The sequence below is a fragment of the Choloepus didactylus genome, chromosome 2 (genome assembly GCF_015220235.1).
Source record: "Choloepus didactylus isolate mChoDid1 chromosome 2, mChoDid1.pri, whole genome shotgun sequence".
Classification (NCBI taxonomy): Eukaryota; Metazoa; Chordata; class Mammalia; order Pilosa; family Megalonychidae; genus Choloepus; species Choloepus didactylus.
In genome coordinates, this window is record NC_051308.1 from 188,182,374 (window position 1) to 188,200,464 (window position 18,091).

The following is an 18,091-nucleotide window of genomic DNA, read 5'->3' on the forward strand; positions in this document are numbered from 1 at the left end:
AAGTTGTCTAGTTGGTTGTCATACAGTTTGTTCATGGTATCTGCCAGTTTGAATATATTGTGTCCCCCAAACGCGATAATCTTTGATGTAATCTTGTATGGTCAGACGTTATCAGGGTTGATCAGATTGTAATTCTTTGAGTGTTTCTTTGGAATGCGCCCCACCCAGCTGTGGGTGATGACTCTGATTGGATCATTTCCATGGAGGTGTTGCTCCGCCCATTCGGGGTGGGTCTAAGTTGAGTCCACTGGAGCCATATAAATGAGCTGAAGGACAGAGGGAACTCAGTGCAGCTGTGAATGATATTTTGAAGAGGAGCTGCAGCCAAGAGGGACACTTTGAAGAAAGCACAGGAGCTGCAGATGAGAGTTTGAAGATGGCCATTGAAAGCAGACTCTTGCTCCAGAGAAGCTAAGAGAGGACAAATACCCCAAGTGCAACTAAGAGTGACATTTTTGAGGAACTGCAGCCTAGAGAGGAATGTCCTGGGAGAAAGCCATTTTGAAAGCAGAACTTTGGAGCAGACGCCAGCCATGTGCCTTCCCACATAACAGAGGTTTTCCAGACACCATTGGCCATCCTCCAGGGAAGGTACCTGATTGTTGAAGACTTACCTCGTACACTTTATGGCCTTAAGACTGTAACTGTCTAACCAAATAAACCCCCTTTTATAAAACCAATCCATCTCTGGTGTTTTGCACTCCGGCAGCATTAGCAAACTAGAACAGTATCCTCTTATGATCTTTTTTATTTCTTCAGGGTCCGTGGCAGTGATCCCTCTATCATTTCTGATATTACTTTTTATATCTTCTCTCTTTTTGTCTTTGTCTTTCTAGCTAAGGGTTTGCCAATTTTATTGATCTTCTCAAAGAATGAACTTTTGGTTTTACTGATTCCCTGTATTTTTTTTTTTTTTTCTCAGTTTCATTTATTTCTGCTCTAATCTTTGTTATTTTTTTCTTTCTGCTTGCTTTGGGATTAGTTTGCTTTTCTTTCTCTAGTTTCTTCAGGTATAGAGTTAGGGCTTTGATTTTAGTTCCTTCTTCCTTTATAACATAGGCATTTAGGGTTATAAATTTTCCTTTTAGCACTGCCTTCGCTTCACCCCCCCTTTTTTTAAGTTCATTTTTATTGAGATATATTCACATATCATGCAGTCATACAAAGCGTACATTCAGTTGTCCACAGTACCATTATATATAGTTGTGCGTTCATCACCAAAATTAATTTTTGAACATTTTCATTACCACACACACAAAAATAATTAGAATAAAAATTAAAGTGAAAAAGAACAATTAAAGTAAAAAAGAACACTGGGTGCCTTTTTTTTTCCTTCCCCCATTTTTCTACTCATTCTCATCCATACACTGGACAAAGGGGAGTGTGGTCCATATGGCTTTCCCAATCACATGGTCACCACTCATAAGCTGCATTTTTATATAATCATCTTCAAGATTCATGGGTTCTGGGTCGTAGTTTGATAGTTTCCGGTATTTACTGCCAGCTATTCCAATTCATTAGAACCTAAAAAGGGTTGTCTATATGGTGCCTAAGAGTGCCTACCAAAGTGACCTCTGGGCTCCTTTTGGAATCTCTCAGCCACTGAAACTTATTTCATTTCCTTTCACATCTCCCTTTTGGTCAAGAAGATGTTCTTCATCCCATGATGCCAGGTCTAGATTCCTCCCCAGGAGTCATATTCCACATTGCCAGGGAGATTCACTCCCCTGTCACTCCTAACTTTTGACATGTTGTGTTCTCATTTTCATTCATCTCGAGATATTTACTGATTTCTCTTGAATTTCTTCTTTGACCCACTGATTGTTTAAGAGTTTGTTGTTTAAACTCCATATATTTGTGAATTTTCCAGTTCTCCAGCTGTTACTGATTTCCAGCTTCATTCCATTATGATCAAAGAAAGTGTTTTGAATAATTTCAGTCTTTCTAAACTTCTTAAGACCTGTTTTGTGTCCCAGCATGTGGTCTATTCTGGAGTATGTTCCTTGGGCACTTGCAAAGAATGTATATCCTGCTGTTTGGTGACACAGTGTTCTGTATATGTCTGTTAGGTCTAGTTCATTTATCATATTGTTTAGGTTTTCTGTTTCCTTCTTGATCCTCTCTGTTTAAAGTTTTTATCTATTGAAGAGAGTGGTCTGTTGAAATCTCCCACTATTATTCTGGAGATGTTTATTACTCCCTTCAGTTTTGCCAGTGTTTGCCACATGTACTTTGGAGCATCTTGATTAGGTGCATAGATATTTATGATTGTTATTTCTTCTTGGTGAATTGCCCCCTTTATTAATGTTTAGGTTCTTCTTTGTCTCTTATAACATTTTTGCACTTGAAGTCTATTTTATCTGATACTAGTATAGCTACCCCAGCATTTTTTTTTTTTTATTTTTTTTTATTTTGGTTATCGCCTGTGTGGAATATCTTTTTCCATCTATTCACTTTCAACCTATTTGTATCTTTGGGTCTAAAATGAGTCTCTTGTAAACAGCATATAGATAGATCTTTTTTTTTTTTACTCCATTCTACTAATCTGTGTCTTTTGATTGGGGAGTTTAATCCATTAACATTCAATGTTATTTCTGTAAAAGCCACCTTACTTCAATCATTTTATCCTTTGCCTTTTATTTGTCAGATCTAGTATTTTTTTCTTTTTATATTTTTAGTTACTATGTTGGTTTGGCTGTATTATGCCCCCAAGAAAAATTCATGTTCTTTGATGCAGTCTTGTGGACGCAGACATATTAGTGTTGATTAAGTTGGAACCTTTGGATTAGGTTGTTTCCATGGAGATGTGACCCACCCAACTGTAGGTGATAACTCTGATTAGAAAATTTCCATGGAAGTGTAGCCACGCCATTCAGCATGGGCCTTGATTAGTTTACTAGAGCCCTATATAAGAGCTCAGACAGAAGGAGCTTGCTGCTGCAGCCACTAGGGACACTTTGAAGAATGCACAGAAGCTGAGAGAGGAGGTGAAACACAACCTAGGAGCAAGCAGACACCAACCATGTGCCTTCCCAGGTAACAGAGGTTTTCTGGATGCCAATAGCTTTTCTCCAGTGAAGGTACCCATTTATTCATGCCTTACCTCTGACACTTTATGACCTTAAGACTGTAACTGTGTAACCAAATAAACTCCCTTTATAAAAGCCAGTCCATTTCTGGTGTTTTGAAAAATGGCAGCATTAGCAAACTGGAAGTTACCCTTACTGATAATCATCATTTCTATACTCTCTTCCAAGCCTATCTCCTATCATTTTTTTTTTTTTCCTTCAGCCAGCAGATTTCCCTTTAGCATTTCTTTCAGGGTAGATTTCTTGATAACAGATTCTCTCAGCATTTGTTTATTATGAAAATTTTAAGCTCTCCCTGACTTTTGAAGGACAGGTTTGCTGGATACAGAATTCTTGGTTGGCAGTTTTTCTCTTTCAGAATTTTGAATATATGGTATCATTGCCTTCTCACCTCCATGTTGCCTGATGAGTAGTCAGCCCTTAGTCTTATGTGGCTTCCCATGTATGTGGTGGATCACTTTTCTCTTGCTGCTTTCAGGATTCTCTCCTTCTCTTCAGCATTTGACAGTCTGATTAATGTGTGTCTTGGAGTGTGTCTATTTGGATTTATTCTATTTGGAATACGTTGGGCTTCTTTTATTTGCATACTTACGTCTTTTATATGGGTTGGGAAAACTTCCCCAATTATTTTCTCAAATAATCTTCCTGGCTCTTTACTCTTGTCTCCTCCTTCTGGGATACCTATGATTCTTGTATTTGGATGCTTCATGTTGTCAGTCATTTGCCTGAGATGCAATTCAAATTTTTCCATTTTTTTCTCCAGTCTTTTTTTGTATTTGAATTTGGTTGCTGTCTCCTCTATTTCACTTTTTCTTTTTTCTGCCTCTTCAGATCTTCTGTAGTGTGTTTCTAGCATATTTTTTATTTGATCTACAGTATCTTCATTTCTGTAAGGTATACTGTTTTTCTATTTATTCTTCCAGCTTCTTTATGTTTGTCTAGTGTCTTTTTGATATCCTTTATCTCTTTAACCATCTGTTCCAGTTTGCTAGAGCTGCTGTTATGCAAAATACCAGAAATGGATTGACTTTTATAAAAGGGGTTTATTTGGTTACAATTTACAGTCCTAAGGCCATAAAAGTGTCCAAACTAAGGCACCAATAAGAGGATACCTTCACTGAAGAATGTGCAGTGGCGTCCGGAATACCACTGTCTGCTGGGAAGGCATGTGGCTGGCATCTGCTGTTCTTTTGCTCCTGGGTCTCATTTCAAAATGGCTTTCTCCCAAATGTCTCTGGGCTTATCTCTCTTAGCTTCTTTGGAGCAAATTCTGGGCTAGCATCTCCGGACGTCTCAAGTATCTGCTTTCATTGTCCGTTTACAAAATGTCTCTCTCAGCTGCTCTTGGGGTTTTTTGTCCTCTCTTAGCTCCTGTGCATTCTTAACTTAGCATGTCCAAACGCCCTTCTGTCTGCAACTCCAAGCATCTCTAAGCATCGGCAAGCATCTCTCCAAAAGTCTCTCTCAGCTTCTCCTTCTGTCTCTGAGCTCTCTTCTAGGACTCCAGTGATTCAATTAAGACCCAACCTGAATGGGTGGAATCCATATCTCCATGGAAATAATTTAATCAAATTTGATTGAGTTACATCTCCATGGAAACGCTCTATCAAAAGATTGTCTGCCCTTAAAAGACAGCATTAAAGAACATGGCTTTTGGGGGATATAATATATCCAAACTGGCACACCATCCCATTGAAGTTATTTAGATTTGTTTGAACATCTTTGATTAATTGTTCCAAATTCTGTGTCTCTCCTGACTTTTTAATTTGATCATTTGGCTTGGCCATACCTTTTTGTTTCTTCATGTGTCTTGAGATTTTTTGCTGATTTCTTCGCATCTGATTATCCTGATAAGATTACATAGAAAGTTGGTTTCCCTTGTTTGCATAAGATTTTTTTGTTGCTTGGGTTTGCATTGAAGGTCTCCTTCGGTACTTGGATTGTCAGTAATTCCTAGTCAAATCCGTGCCATGGTCTCATACATGGGGTCAGAAGCTGTTAGAGTTTGGGCAGAAGAACAGCTTGCCACACTGCAGTTTCCCAGTCTTTCCAGCAGATAGCAATCTTGGGCCACCTAGTCACCCCAACTGTGCCTCTCTCTAAGTGCAGTGGCCAGCTGGGCAGGGTCCAGAACATGTCAAAGTCCAGTCAAGGCTGTGGGCCCCAGAGGGTCACCCCTTCCAGCCAACTATTAACACAGGACCAACCTGCTTCTCCCTCTTTTTCTGAGGGGAGGGCCTCTCTGTCTCTCCCAGGTCCAGGTACACTGGAAGCTGCCAGCTCTGGAGGTGGTAGATGGTGGATAGGCACTGTGCACCACGGTGAAGACTCTGCTTGTGGGTACAATAGATCTGGCAGTTCCCAAGCTCCTGTGTGGAAAGACCCCAGGTTCAACTTCAGTGGCCAGTAGCCAGTCCAGCGGTGTGCTGCGTTTTGCTGGCCAGCAAGACCCAGAGCAGTGTACAGCCACTGGTCTCGGGGGCGGGAGAAGGGTGCCTGGCATCACAGTGCAGCTCCCTTCCTTGCCCCCACCTCTCCAGTTGTGTAAGCAGCAAAGCCATGAGCATACCCCTGTACAGAAAGGATCAAGGCTACAAGACAGAGAGTGTATCCCTTGCTGGCCAGCTGTCAGATCAGCATTGCTCTGTGTCCCCCTCTCCTTCCAAGGGGAGGGCTTCCCTGTCTCCCCCAAATCCAGGCACCAGCAGCAGCCAGCCACAGGGATGGGGGGTTGGGCACTGGGCACCACAGCAGGGTCTCCGTATGTGGATATAATGTGTCTGCTGGCTCCTGGGCTCCCATGTGGAAAGACTCTAGGCTGTAGGACTGAGAGGGTTAACTCCCTCAGCTGGCAGCCAAAGTAGGAGTGTCCCTCTTTTTGGCTGTCTGGTCTGGTTGGTGCACAGCTGCAGTCCTCAGGGATGGCCACAATTGAGTACACTCACCCCTATTTCTCCAATTCTCTGTCCACCTCTTTCTTATGTATTGTGGTGGTCTTTCTCTGGTCACCTGAGCCCCAGAACCACTGCTTTGTACAGTTTCTGCCTGTTCTCTAGTTGTTTTATGGTGGAGTGAGTTCTGCCTGTCCTGATTTCTGCCTTCTTCCTGGAAATCCCCGAAGAGGGAACTTCATAGCTCTAATTGCTTATATTGAAAGAGAAGGAAGATCTCAAATGAGTAATCTAAACTCACATATGAAAGGTCTAGAAAAAGAAGAGTAAACTAAACTCAAATTGAGCAGAAGAAAGGAAATATTAGAGCAGAGTTACATGAAATAGAGAATAGAAAAACAATAGAAGCCAGGAAATAAAAAGCTCTTTGAAAAGATCAATAAAATTGACAAATCTATACCTAGTCTGAAAAGAATGAAAGGGAGACAGGATGCAAATAACAAAAATTAGAAATGAAAGGGGATACATTACTACTGATCCTACAGAAATAAAAATGATTATAGTAGGATACTATGAACAAACTATATAATAACAAATGAGATAATCTTGATGAAGTGGACAAATTCCCAGAAACACACAGTTTACCTAAACTGTCTCAGGAAGAAATAGAAGATCTCAAAAGACCTGTATCAAGTAAAGAGATTGAGTCAGTAATCAAAAACATCCAAACAAGGAAAAGCCCAGGACCAGATGGCATCTTTGCTGGTTTGAAAGTGTTAGGGATCCCAGAAGAGCCATGATCTTTTCATCCATTCTTGTTGGGTGAGACCTTTGATTGAATTATTTTCATGGAGGTGTGGACCCCACCCATTAAGGGTGGGTCTTGATTAGTTCACTAGAGTATTTGAGAGATCTCAAGAGCTGACACAGATGCTGATGCTTGGAGACCTCCAAGATTCTACGTAATCTGCCTCTGCCTCTGCCCCTGTTCTGCTCTATCCACACTAGCCTCCTACTATTCCAGAACACTCCAGGCACACTCCTATTTCAGAGTTCTTGCACTTGCTGCTCCCTCTTCTTGGAATGATTTTCCCCTAGGTAGCCACATGGCTCTTCCCTTATGTCCTTTGGGTTTTCCTCTCCTCCCCCAAAGTCATTATTTTATCTGTGAGGTTGATTAATATCCCCTTTCCTGCTTTATTTACTTCCCTTAACACACATTACTATCTAACATTTCTCCATGGTTTTTTATTTATCTTGATTATGGTCTGTCTCATTCACTAAAAGCTAAACTCCATGAGGACAGGATTTTTCTTTATTGCTCATATCCCCAGCATCTAGAATACTTATAAATACTATTTCTATTTATAATACAAATAATATTCATTATTTTAACTATGCAACTTACAGTGACAGAAATGTATACCAGTGAAATTTTCTGTGCATACAGCCAACAAAGTTGGGACAGTCTTTTCTCTAAATTAGTGAGCAAGTCATTTATTTGCAGCCATTCAGCTGCCAGTTTTCCATGCCCTGAGTACTTTACTGATAGCAGTTAAGAACTGAAAAACCAGAGAAAGAACAGCAGCACTGGGGAGACAAGAAAAATATTTGAAATTCTTAAATAAATTTGGGAGAGTTATATTTCTTTTAAAAATCTTGAAATTTTTACTTCCCTTCAGTAATGCAACTTTACATTAAGCAGTTCCTTGGTAGTTTATATTATGCAATGGAGCAAGAGAAAATTCCTGATGTGTAATTATACCTATTAGTGTGGCAGTTGATTGGATGCCAAGCAATAGTTTAATTGATGGGTATTATAATAAGGTTTCTTTTGGTTATTATTCTGTGAAATTGGGATGAAGAACATTTCACTAACCAACTGCAAGATAGCACATTATGTTGGACTATTAAATTTTACTTACTGTGAAAATATTAAGCCTATAGGATTCTGGAGCAAGGTCTTACAGAGCCTTGCTAGAGAAGCTTATGAATTTCTTCAAATGTGCTATGACATAAAAAATAGATAAAAGTATGGGATGTAGGGAAAATAAAACATCCCAGATTTGAAGCTCCAGAAATGTTTTATTTCAAAAGGTCAGAAGTGGTAAAAACTTAAACCTAAACTAGATTTTTTCACCTATCTTTCTTTTAAAACCCCCTAATGTGGAAGAGATGTTTATTTGGTGCAGGACCTATATTTTCTGTAGCACACTAAATGAGTTAAATTGTACGGTCAGTTTATTCAAACACCATAATTACTTGTAACTTTGAATAGAAGTGAGATCTGGTAGGTTTGTACAGGTTAGTGTGAAATTCTGATACAAACGAAAGTAATTTGGGCAGAGAATGAGGATATATTTTCAGGGAACCCTGGGGAATTGGGGAAGAAGGCGGAAATGTTCGACTTCCCCACCTGGGTTGTTACTGGTCTTCTCACAAATGTTGAGGACCGACAGTTTGGTGGGATGAGCCCTTGATCTTGGGACATAACTTTGTGAAGCTTGTTGCTGCAAAGGAAAGGCTGAGCCTACTTATAATTGTGCCTAAGAGTCTTCCCTGGACAGACTCTTTGTCACTCAGATGTGGCCCTCTCTCTCTCTCTCTCTCTCTCTCTCTCTTCTCTCAGCACACATGGCAGGTGAACTCACTGTACTTCCCCCCCTTCCTCCCCCTGCCACGTGGGGCTTGACTCCCAGGGGTATAAATCTCCCTGGCAACATGGGACATGTCTCCTGGGGATGAGCCTGACATGGTATCGTGGGATTGAGAAAATCTTGATTGAAAGGGGGAAGTGAAATGAAACAAAACAAAGTTTCAGTAGCTGAGAGATTTCAAATGGAGTCAAGAGGTCACTCTAGAGGGCATTCTTTGCACTATATAGATACCCCTTTTTGGTTTTTAGTCTATCAGAATAGCTAGAAGGAAATACCAGTAGCCTTGATTCGTGAAGACAATTGTAAAACTATGTAGCTTACATGGGGTGTGACTTTGTGATTGTGAAAACCTTTTAGCTCACACTCCCTTTGTCCAATGTAATGGCAGAAAAATGGGGACAGAAACTAAATGAAAAATAGGTTGGGATGGGAGGGATGGAATGTTTTGGGTGTCCTTTTTTTTTTTTTTTTTACTTTATTTATTTATTTTGGAGTAAGAAAAATGTTCAAAAGTTGATTCTGGTGATGAATGCACAACTATATGATGGTACTGTGAATAGTTGATTCTATACTGTGGATGATTGTAGGGTATGTGAATGTATTTCATTAAAACTATTTAAAAAACCCTAATGTATAAGACATTTTTCCTTAAAAATATTTTAGTTATTTTTTTTAAATTTTATTTTGAAATAAACTCAAACTTACAAGAACAGTTGCAAAAACAATACAAACCCCATACACAGAACTCCAGCATACCCCAACCCCCCTCCCCCGATACCCTGATCCACCAAATTCAACATCCTATCACACCATCATTTCTTTCTCTCTCTCCCTATCATCCATCATCTATTGCTCTGTCTTCTGAACATATGAGAGCAGGCTGCACACATCCTTGAACAAACACTATAATTCACATATACATTTCCCATGAACAAGAACATTCTTTTATGCAATCCCATTAAGTACAGCTAAGAAGTTCAAGAAATTCAGCATTGATACAAAGCTTACATTCTATATTTTCTTTTTTAAATTTTTTCTTATGTCCCAACTGTGTCCCTTTGAGCCTCCTCTCCTCCATCCTCAGATCCCATCCAGGATCATCCTTGGCATTTAATTGTCATTGTCTATTTAGACTGTCTTTTTTTTTCCCCTCACTTGTGGAAACATATATACAGCCTAAATCTTCCCATTCCAACCCCTCCCTAGCATTCCATTAGTGGGATTAATCACATTTAGCATGTTGCAATGCTATCACCTTCTCACCATCCATTACTAGAAATTTCCATTCACCCCAAACAGAAGCCTTACACTCCTTTCTTAACTCCCCATTGCCCCTTCCCCCACTTCTCGTAACCCATGCTCCACTTTTCATCTCTGTGGTCATATTCCCTGATACTTTCTTTGTGTTTACCATGGGGCTTAAATTTAACCTCTTAAGTCTATAAAATCTTGTTTTTCTTTGATACCAACTTAATTTCAATAGGACACATAAACTATGTTCCTTTACTCCTCCATTCCCCCATCTTTATGTAGTTCTTGTCAAAAATTACGTATTTTACATTGAGTCCAAAACCACTGATTTATCATTATAGTTGATATATTTTAGATCCTGCAGGAAGTAAATAGTGGAGTTACAAATCAAAAATACAGTAGTTTTGGTATTTATAGTTACCATGTGATCTTCACTGGAAATCTTTATTTCTTCGTGTGGTTTCAGTCAATTGTTTAGTGTCCCTTCCTTTCAGCCTGCTCAATTCCCTTTGGCATTTCTTATAGGACTGATCTGGTGATGAAGTACCTCAGCTTTTGATTATCCGGGAATGTTTTCATCTCCCCCCTCATTTTTACCCTCCAGGTGTTTGTGAATTTTGTAAGTCTCTGATGGTTGACTTCTATTTGTATTCTACTGTGGTCAGAGAATGTGCTTTGAATAAATTCAATTTTTTTTTTTTTTAATTTATTGAGGCTTGTTTTATGTCCCAGCCTATGGCCTATTCTGAAGAAAGATCCATGATCACTAGAGAAGAATGTGTGTCCTGGTGATTTGGGATGTAATGTTCCATGTTTGTCTGTTAAATTTCTCTTTATCTCTCCTTTCTTTGTTTTTCTGTTGGTAGGGCTCCCTTTAGTATCTGAAGTAGGGCAGCTCTTTTATTAGCAAAATCTCTCAGCATTTGTTTGTCTGTGAAAAATTTAAGCTCTCCCTCAAATTTGAAGGAGAGCTTTGCTGGATAAAGTATTCTTGGTTGGAAATTTTTCTCTCAGTATTTTAAATATGTCGTGCCACTGCCTTTTCACCTCCATGGTGGCCACTGAGTAGTCACTATTTAGTCTTATGTTGTTTCCTTTGTATGTGGTGAATTGCTTTTCTCTTGCTGCTTTCAGAACTTGCTCCTTCTCTTCAGTATTTGACAGTCTGATCGGAATATGTCTTGGAGTGGGTTTATTTGGATTTATTCTATTTGGAGTTTGCTGGGCATTTATGCTTTGTGTATTTATATTGTGTATAAGGTTTGGGAAGTTTTCCCCAACAATTTCTTTGAATACTCTTTCTAGACCCTTGCCCTTCTCTTCCCCTTCTGAGACACCAGTGAGTCTTAAATTTGGATGTTTTATTTTATCTGTTGTATCCCTGAGATCCATTTTGATTTTTCAGTTTTTTTCCCCATTCTTTCTTTTGTTCTTTCATTTTCTGTTCTGTGGTCCTCGAGGATGCTGAGTCATTGTTCAGCTTCCTCTAATCTTGTATTATGAGTATCCAGTGTCTTTTTAATTTGGTCAACAGTTTCTTTTATTTCCATAAGATCTTCTATTTTTTTATTTACTCTTGCAATTCCTTCTTTATGCTCTTCTAGGGTCTTCTTTATGTCCTTTATATCCTGTGCCATACTCTTATTCATGTCCTTTGTATCCTGTGCTGTGCTCTCATTGTTTGACTTTAGTTCTTTGATTAATTGCACCAAGTACTGTGTCTCTTCTGATCTTTTTATTTGGGTATTTGGGTTTGGGTTCTCCATATCTTCTGGTTTTATCATATGCTTTAAGATTTTCTGTCATTTTTGGCCTCTTGGCATTTGCTTTACTTGATAGGGTTCTTTCAGGGTCTATAAAATACCAATCTCAAATTTGTTCCATCTACAGCTTGGTGGCGTACACTTTCTCTAACTAACCAGCAGATGACATCCATGAGTCACCTGCTCCCCTCAAGTCAGTTCTCCCCAACTTTGTCTTTGTGGTGTGTGGGGGTCTGATTCTTGTGGGGTTCAATTGGTACACCAAGTTTGGGTGTGTTGTTGGTGCTGTCCGCCCTGAATGTGGGGCGTGTGTCTCAGCGGTTAGGGCAGCTTTAATAATCAAACCTCCTGGGTGTTCCTGGAGATTTAAGGCTGTTGCAAGAGTCCAAGCCTTCACTTCAGTCCTGCCACAGATCGTCTCTGTTGCTGACCCACAAGTCCCTGGCACTGGCATAGGGTCCCTGGGATTTCTGAGTGGGTCCCCCTTCTCAGCCGTGCTCTGCCAGGGCCTCTGCCATGGGAAGGCTGCGCCATGTCACAAGTGCATGCCAGCCCTCCAGAGAAGCCCTGTTCCACTGGGCCGTGCAGGGGTGTTCCCAACTTGCTGTAAAGATGATTGAATGGAACGTGTTAATTTTCCCCTCTTCGTACAGCTCCGCCTTCCCAGCTCTGGGACAATTAGCTGTGGGTGCCCTAAAGGCCACTGTCCACGACTGATATTGTGGCGTGTGCACGGTGCTGCAGGAAACACTCCCCACCACACTGGGTTTCTTGACATGGCTCTGGGCTGTGGGTCCGGCCCTGGGTGGGGGCGTCCCCAGCCCACAGGGGAGGTGGTTGCAAGGGGCATGGTTTCTTTCTCCTTTTGGCTCCCCTCTGCTCCCCTGGCCGTGAGACAATCAGCAGCAGGTGTGGGAAGGGCTATCCTCCATGCCAGACACCAAGGTGTTGGGAGAGCCCACTCCTGCCGTGCTTCACTGCGCAGTTCTCACTGTTGTATCCCCGGTTGGTCCCAGTTTTTTTTTTTTTTAAAGAACTAGTCTGTCTCCAAATGCTAACCCATGGTTTCCCCACACCATAGCATGGCTGACAGACTTTTAGCTGGCTCACTCACTCGTTTCAGAATGCAGAGTCCCGGTTTCACCAAATGCATGGTCTCTGTGGATTTAGCAGACCTTGTCCGGTTGGTGCATTGCTGGAACTGGTGTTCTGGGTCACTTTCTGGTTTTTATCTAGTATTTTTCACAGAGGTGTTTTTTTGCCCTGTCTTACCTAGCCGCCATCTTGGGTTCTCCACAGTTGTTATTTTTCAAAGTTATTAATGTACCTACTTTAAAGAGTCAAATAGTTCTCTAAGGCTAATTGCCCTCAGTTCCCCTCCTCTCCAGAGGTTGTAACCATTTCCAAATCTTTTATTTATTTATTTATTTTGGTATTTACTATCATATCTAAATAACATGCTTTCATTGCTACTTCCCAGTCTTTCAATTTCAGGCATTATCTATTTACTTTCCAGTATAGAGAATGAGAATTCAGCCCTCTGCTATCTCTTTCACAACCTATGCATGCATATCCATGCATCTACCTCTCCCCCTTCCTAATATAGTCAAAATGTGATTTTGGTTAGATCAAGGTTCAGTGTTTTAAAAACTCAACTAGATATAGCTGAGTGGTGTAGTATACTGTGATTACTTTTCCTTTCCTTGCAGCATTTTCTTAAAAATTGTCATGATTTTGTTTTGGTTACCTTTCTTAGTTATCATCAGTTCCACCCCAGACTATCCCAGTTATGTATATCTTCTTTCTGTATGTTGAGACATCTAAATTCTATTGTTTTCCTATTTTTGAAGACACCTCTTACAGTCTTCAGATCTTTTCTTTTTTAATTCAGTTTTATTGAGATATATTCACGTATCATACAGTCATTCTTGGTGTACAATCATCTGTTCACAGTACCATCATATAGTTGTGATTCATCACCCCAATTTTTGAACATTTCCCATACACCAAAAAGAATAAAAATAAGAATAAAAAATGAAAGTAAAAAAGAACACCCAGATCATTCCATCCCCCCTGTTCTAGTTTGCTAATGCTGCCAGAATGCAAAACACCAGAAATGGATTGGCTTTTCTAAAAGGGGGTTTATTTGGTTACACAGTTACAGTCTTAAGGCCATAAAGTATCCATCAACAAAGGGTGCCTTCACTGAAGAAAGACAATTGGCATCCGGAAAATCTCTGTTAGCTGGGAAGACACTTGGCTGCTGTCTGCTTGCCCCTAGGTTGCATTTCAAAATGGTGTTCTCCAAAATATCTGCATCAGCTTCCAATGGCTGTCTTCAAAATGTCTGTCTCAGCTCCAGCTCACTGTGAGCTCTTTCTGTCTGAGCTTATATAGTGCTCCAGTAAACTAAACAAGGCCCACGCTGAATGGGCAGGGCCACACCTCCATGGAAATGATCCAATCAGAGTTATCACCTACAGTTGGGTGGTCACAGCTCTGTGGACACTGAACCAATAGGTTCCAACCCAATCCACACTAATATATCTGCCCCCACAAGAACGCATTAAAGAATATGGCTTTTTCTGGGGGACATAATATATACAAACTGGCACCTCCCCTATCCCACCCTATTTTTAAATTAATCTTTGTCCCCATTTTTCTACTAATCTGTCCATACACTGGATAAAGGGAGTGTGAGCTATAAGGTTTTCACATTCACACAATCATACCATGTAAGCTACATAGTTATATAATTGTCTTCAAGAACCAAGGCTACTGGGTTGCAGTTTGACAGTTTCAGGTATTTCCTTCCAGCTATTCCAATACACTAACAACTAAAAAGGGATATCTGTATAGCACATAAGAATGTCCTCCAGAGTGAGCTCTTGACTCCATTTGAATCTCTCAGCCACTGAAACTTTATTTTGTTTCATTTTTTCTTCCCCCTTTGGTCAAGAAGGCTTTCTGAAAGATCTTTTTAATATGGATGTTGTTCTCAGAGTTTCCTTGAGTTTGACTGAAACTATGGAGATATTTCTAACAAAGCTTGTTTATCCCCAACAGAGTATTTGGGCAGCTATTACAGATACAGTTGTTTTTCTGATACATCATGGAAGTGAATCGTGAAAATGCCACCATTTATCATGAATTTATCTAGGGTTCTTTATTATGCATTGTAATTAAGGTAGCTATTATTCCAAAAATACAGAATGTATTCTCATATTTGATTGTTTTATATAGAGCATGTTAGGAATTACTGAAATAATGTTAATGCATTTATATATTTTTTGAATTGTATTCTTTCTTTGTAGGCTCTCAAAATTAGAGAGAAATGTAATTGCCCACCACTTTCTGGACCAGACCCTCGATTACTATTCAGACTCAGCATGAAGCATTTTCTTGAAGAATCAGAGAGGAAAGACCTAAATAACACTGTAAAGAGAGAAAATGGATACATTTCCCATTGAAAAACAGGAGCAAATACCATTAACATATATAGTTGAGAAAAGAACTGAGAGTTGAAGTAAAATTTATGAGACACGGATATATGCATTCCCATGTTTTAACCTCCAGCTTTCCTTCTGATGACATACATGATTCTAAATTTCCCCTTTCCACCACATTCACATACCATTCAGCACTGTTAATTATTCTCAGAATAATGTGCTACCATCATCTCTGTCCAATTCCAAACATTTAAGTTCAACCTAGTTAAACATTGAAGACACAGGATATATGAAGAATGCAGCAATCCTTATTGTTATGTTACTTTAAAAAAGTGTTGAAATGGGAAAAAAAAAATTTTCAGGGTCAAATCATGTATTTTACAGGTATTATTTGAATTCTTCTAGGTATTTATTTTTCATGAAATATTGATGTATTTTAATTTATTTTAAAATATCTTCAATGAGGAGACTGTCAGATAATAAATTTATATTATACATTTTACCCTGTGTCATACTTGCTTTTGATTTGGAAGGCAGACCAAATCAATGAATGAGAAATCATAACATGCAGTAATTGTTAATTGTAGGGAGGGTCCCAGCTGAGCCTAACCAAGTTTCAGAGTCTGAGTGATTATGATGAACTTCAAAACTGACAGTCTGAAGGCATCTGTTTGCAGGAATTGGTGTGCAATACAGTGGGATTGTATGGAGAAAGGGCCGGTTGGGATAGAGAATTCCCTGGAATTACCCATGGATGATGAGGGGAAAAGGCTACTAGTAGGCAGAAGCTGAAGAAGCTCTTTTCATAGGGAGGCACAGTAGTGCTGCTGTTTGTGGCCCAGATGACAAAGTGAGAAACAAATTGTGGGGAGAAGGGCATTTCCATATGGACACAGAGCAGTTCTGGTGTAGTGAAGTCTTAACAAAAAGTCACATCGTCTTGGCTCTTGACAGCTTTGCAATTTGGGAATCTTTGGGGTCCTCATGGGAAACAACCACCCTGTTTTCATTGAGGGTTCCACTAGGAAAGGCAGAGGCAAGATGCTGCTCCCAAGTTAATTCCCTGTGTAACAGACATCAACAAAGGGGCTGGAGGAAGAAGACAGGAGAAGCAACACAGACATATCCCTAGGGATTCCCAGAAATGACTACTCTATTATGTAAACGTGGCAGTACATCAAAAAAATATATTAGTACTCCCAAACTGGTGAGGCCTCGTAATGTTTCAGTTACATTCCTTAAGAGGGACATTTCTGTTGAGAAACGTTATAATCAATAGTTTCTTGGAGAATTAAAGGATTATTGAGTTCCTACTATGAGCTGGGCCCTATATTTATCTCATTTATTCTACAACCTTATGAGGTAGGTTTTATTTCACATTACAGTGAGAAATAGGCTTAGAGAGGTTAATATACCCAAGGTATCACCTAGAAAGAGCAAAGCCAGATCAGTCTGACTACAAAGCTGTCTGTTTTCCACTGCACTTACTCTCTGGTTTCTAAAACTAAGCGACCAAAAAACAAGAAAAACTGTATTATCATTTGTTAGCTTCCTCACATATGGCTCCAATACAGGGAAAATTGCATGACTATAAAATTAGGGATCCCTTATTTTGTCTGCAGGATGTTTTTCCAGGCCTTCCTCTCAGACCCTTTTATCAAAAGTTAACATGAAAAGCCCGAGGTGAGGCAGGGTGAGATCCTGAGAGAGCCTGTGAGATCTCCTTTGGGATGCCCCCTGACACAGTTAAATGTCCTTAGACAAAATATTTATGCAGTCTTTAAAAAAACAAGTTCAGAACCTGTTTATGTATTTCAGGGCTTAATATAGACTGATTGTAAGGTATTTCTTGATCTGCACTCGAAACAGTTGAAGGAGTTCAGGTTAACTGTTCTCCATATAGTCATTCTTTATACTCCTGTAATTGGAGTTTTGTAAGAAACTCTAAGTAATATGGAAAGACATTTGGAGAATGTCACCTAGAGGTAAACAGTAAAACACATTAGATTTCCCTGTGGATTTCCTTGCAAAATAGCAAAGTGGAGACCCTAGTCTACTTTTAGTTGCATCCCATTGTCACATCTAATTGTGTTGTTCCAACTTCGCAGTAAACATATACAAGTTGATATGATGTCAGGAAGAGTAGAGATAATATGGGGATAATATCTTTATAGCACATATGAAAAAGGTTTGTTTTTAAAACCCACAGAATCGATGAAGTAAAAGAAATGTTGCATTTCAGCCCAGGGTTTAAGGAGAAATTAAATGGCAATTAGAATGTAATGTATAGTAGACACATATTTCAAGTTTTATATGAGAATATGTATGTTCTGCATTTAGATACATAACTTACTGTCAGTGCTTTTCATGTGTCTGTAGGACTTAGACGATGTTGGCTGGTTAGCTCAGTTGTGAGGAGCATGATGCTAATACATCCAAGGCGCAAACACAATCTAATCTCTTATCCAGAGAGTTGTAAGATTATCCGCTAAAATTAAACGCAAAGAGAGTAGGGACTAGTATATTTACTGCAATATCCCTAATATCTAACAGTTCTTAGCACTTTGTAGCCATTCAATTAATATTTTATTAACATGGTACAGTCAACATCAGTCATCTGGTCAAAGGATACAAAATAAAAAGGAGGAAAAACAATCATACTTTGAAATCTCTGCCTCTTGGTAGTTGTGGGACCCTGGACAAATCACTTGAACTCTTGAACCCTCACTTCTTCATTTGTAAAAAGGGAATAATAAATCCTACCGCGTGCTGATGCTACTATGACCAAGTGAAATGATATATTTAGAGCAGTTAATACAACGTCTAGAGCTCCCAACTTAAAATAGCCACCATTTATTAAATGCATACTTTGTACCAAGCCCTGTGCTAAGCATTTTTTCAAGCATTATTGAACCTCACTGCAACTCTATATATGATAGGTATTATATTAGTCCCACATTGTCGATTAGGAAACTGAAGTTTAGAGGGGTA

General features: G+C 39.5%; 1 protein-coding gene across 4 annotated transcripts in view; it reads left to right on the forward strand.

Annotated features, from left to right (window-relative positions):
* Positions 1-18,091, forward strand: part of OMA1 (OMA1 zinc metallopeptidase) — a 361,372-nt gene that overhangs the window by 119,112 nt on the left and 224,169 nt on the right. The window contains exon 9 of one of the 4 annotated variants that reach the window (XM_037827098.1): positions 14,966-15,600. The exons of the other annotated variants lie outside the window; for them this stretch is intronic. Coding sequence (XP_037683026.1) covers positions 14,966-15,121 — 156 coding nt within the window. The 3' untranslated portion in view covers positions 15,122-15,600. Of the gene's footprint in view, positions 1-14,965; positions 15,601-18,091 lie in introns of those variants that run through there. 4 annotated transcript variants of the gene reach the window in all.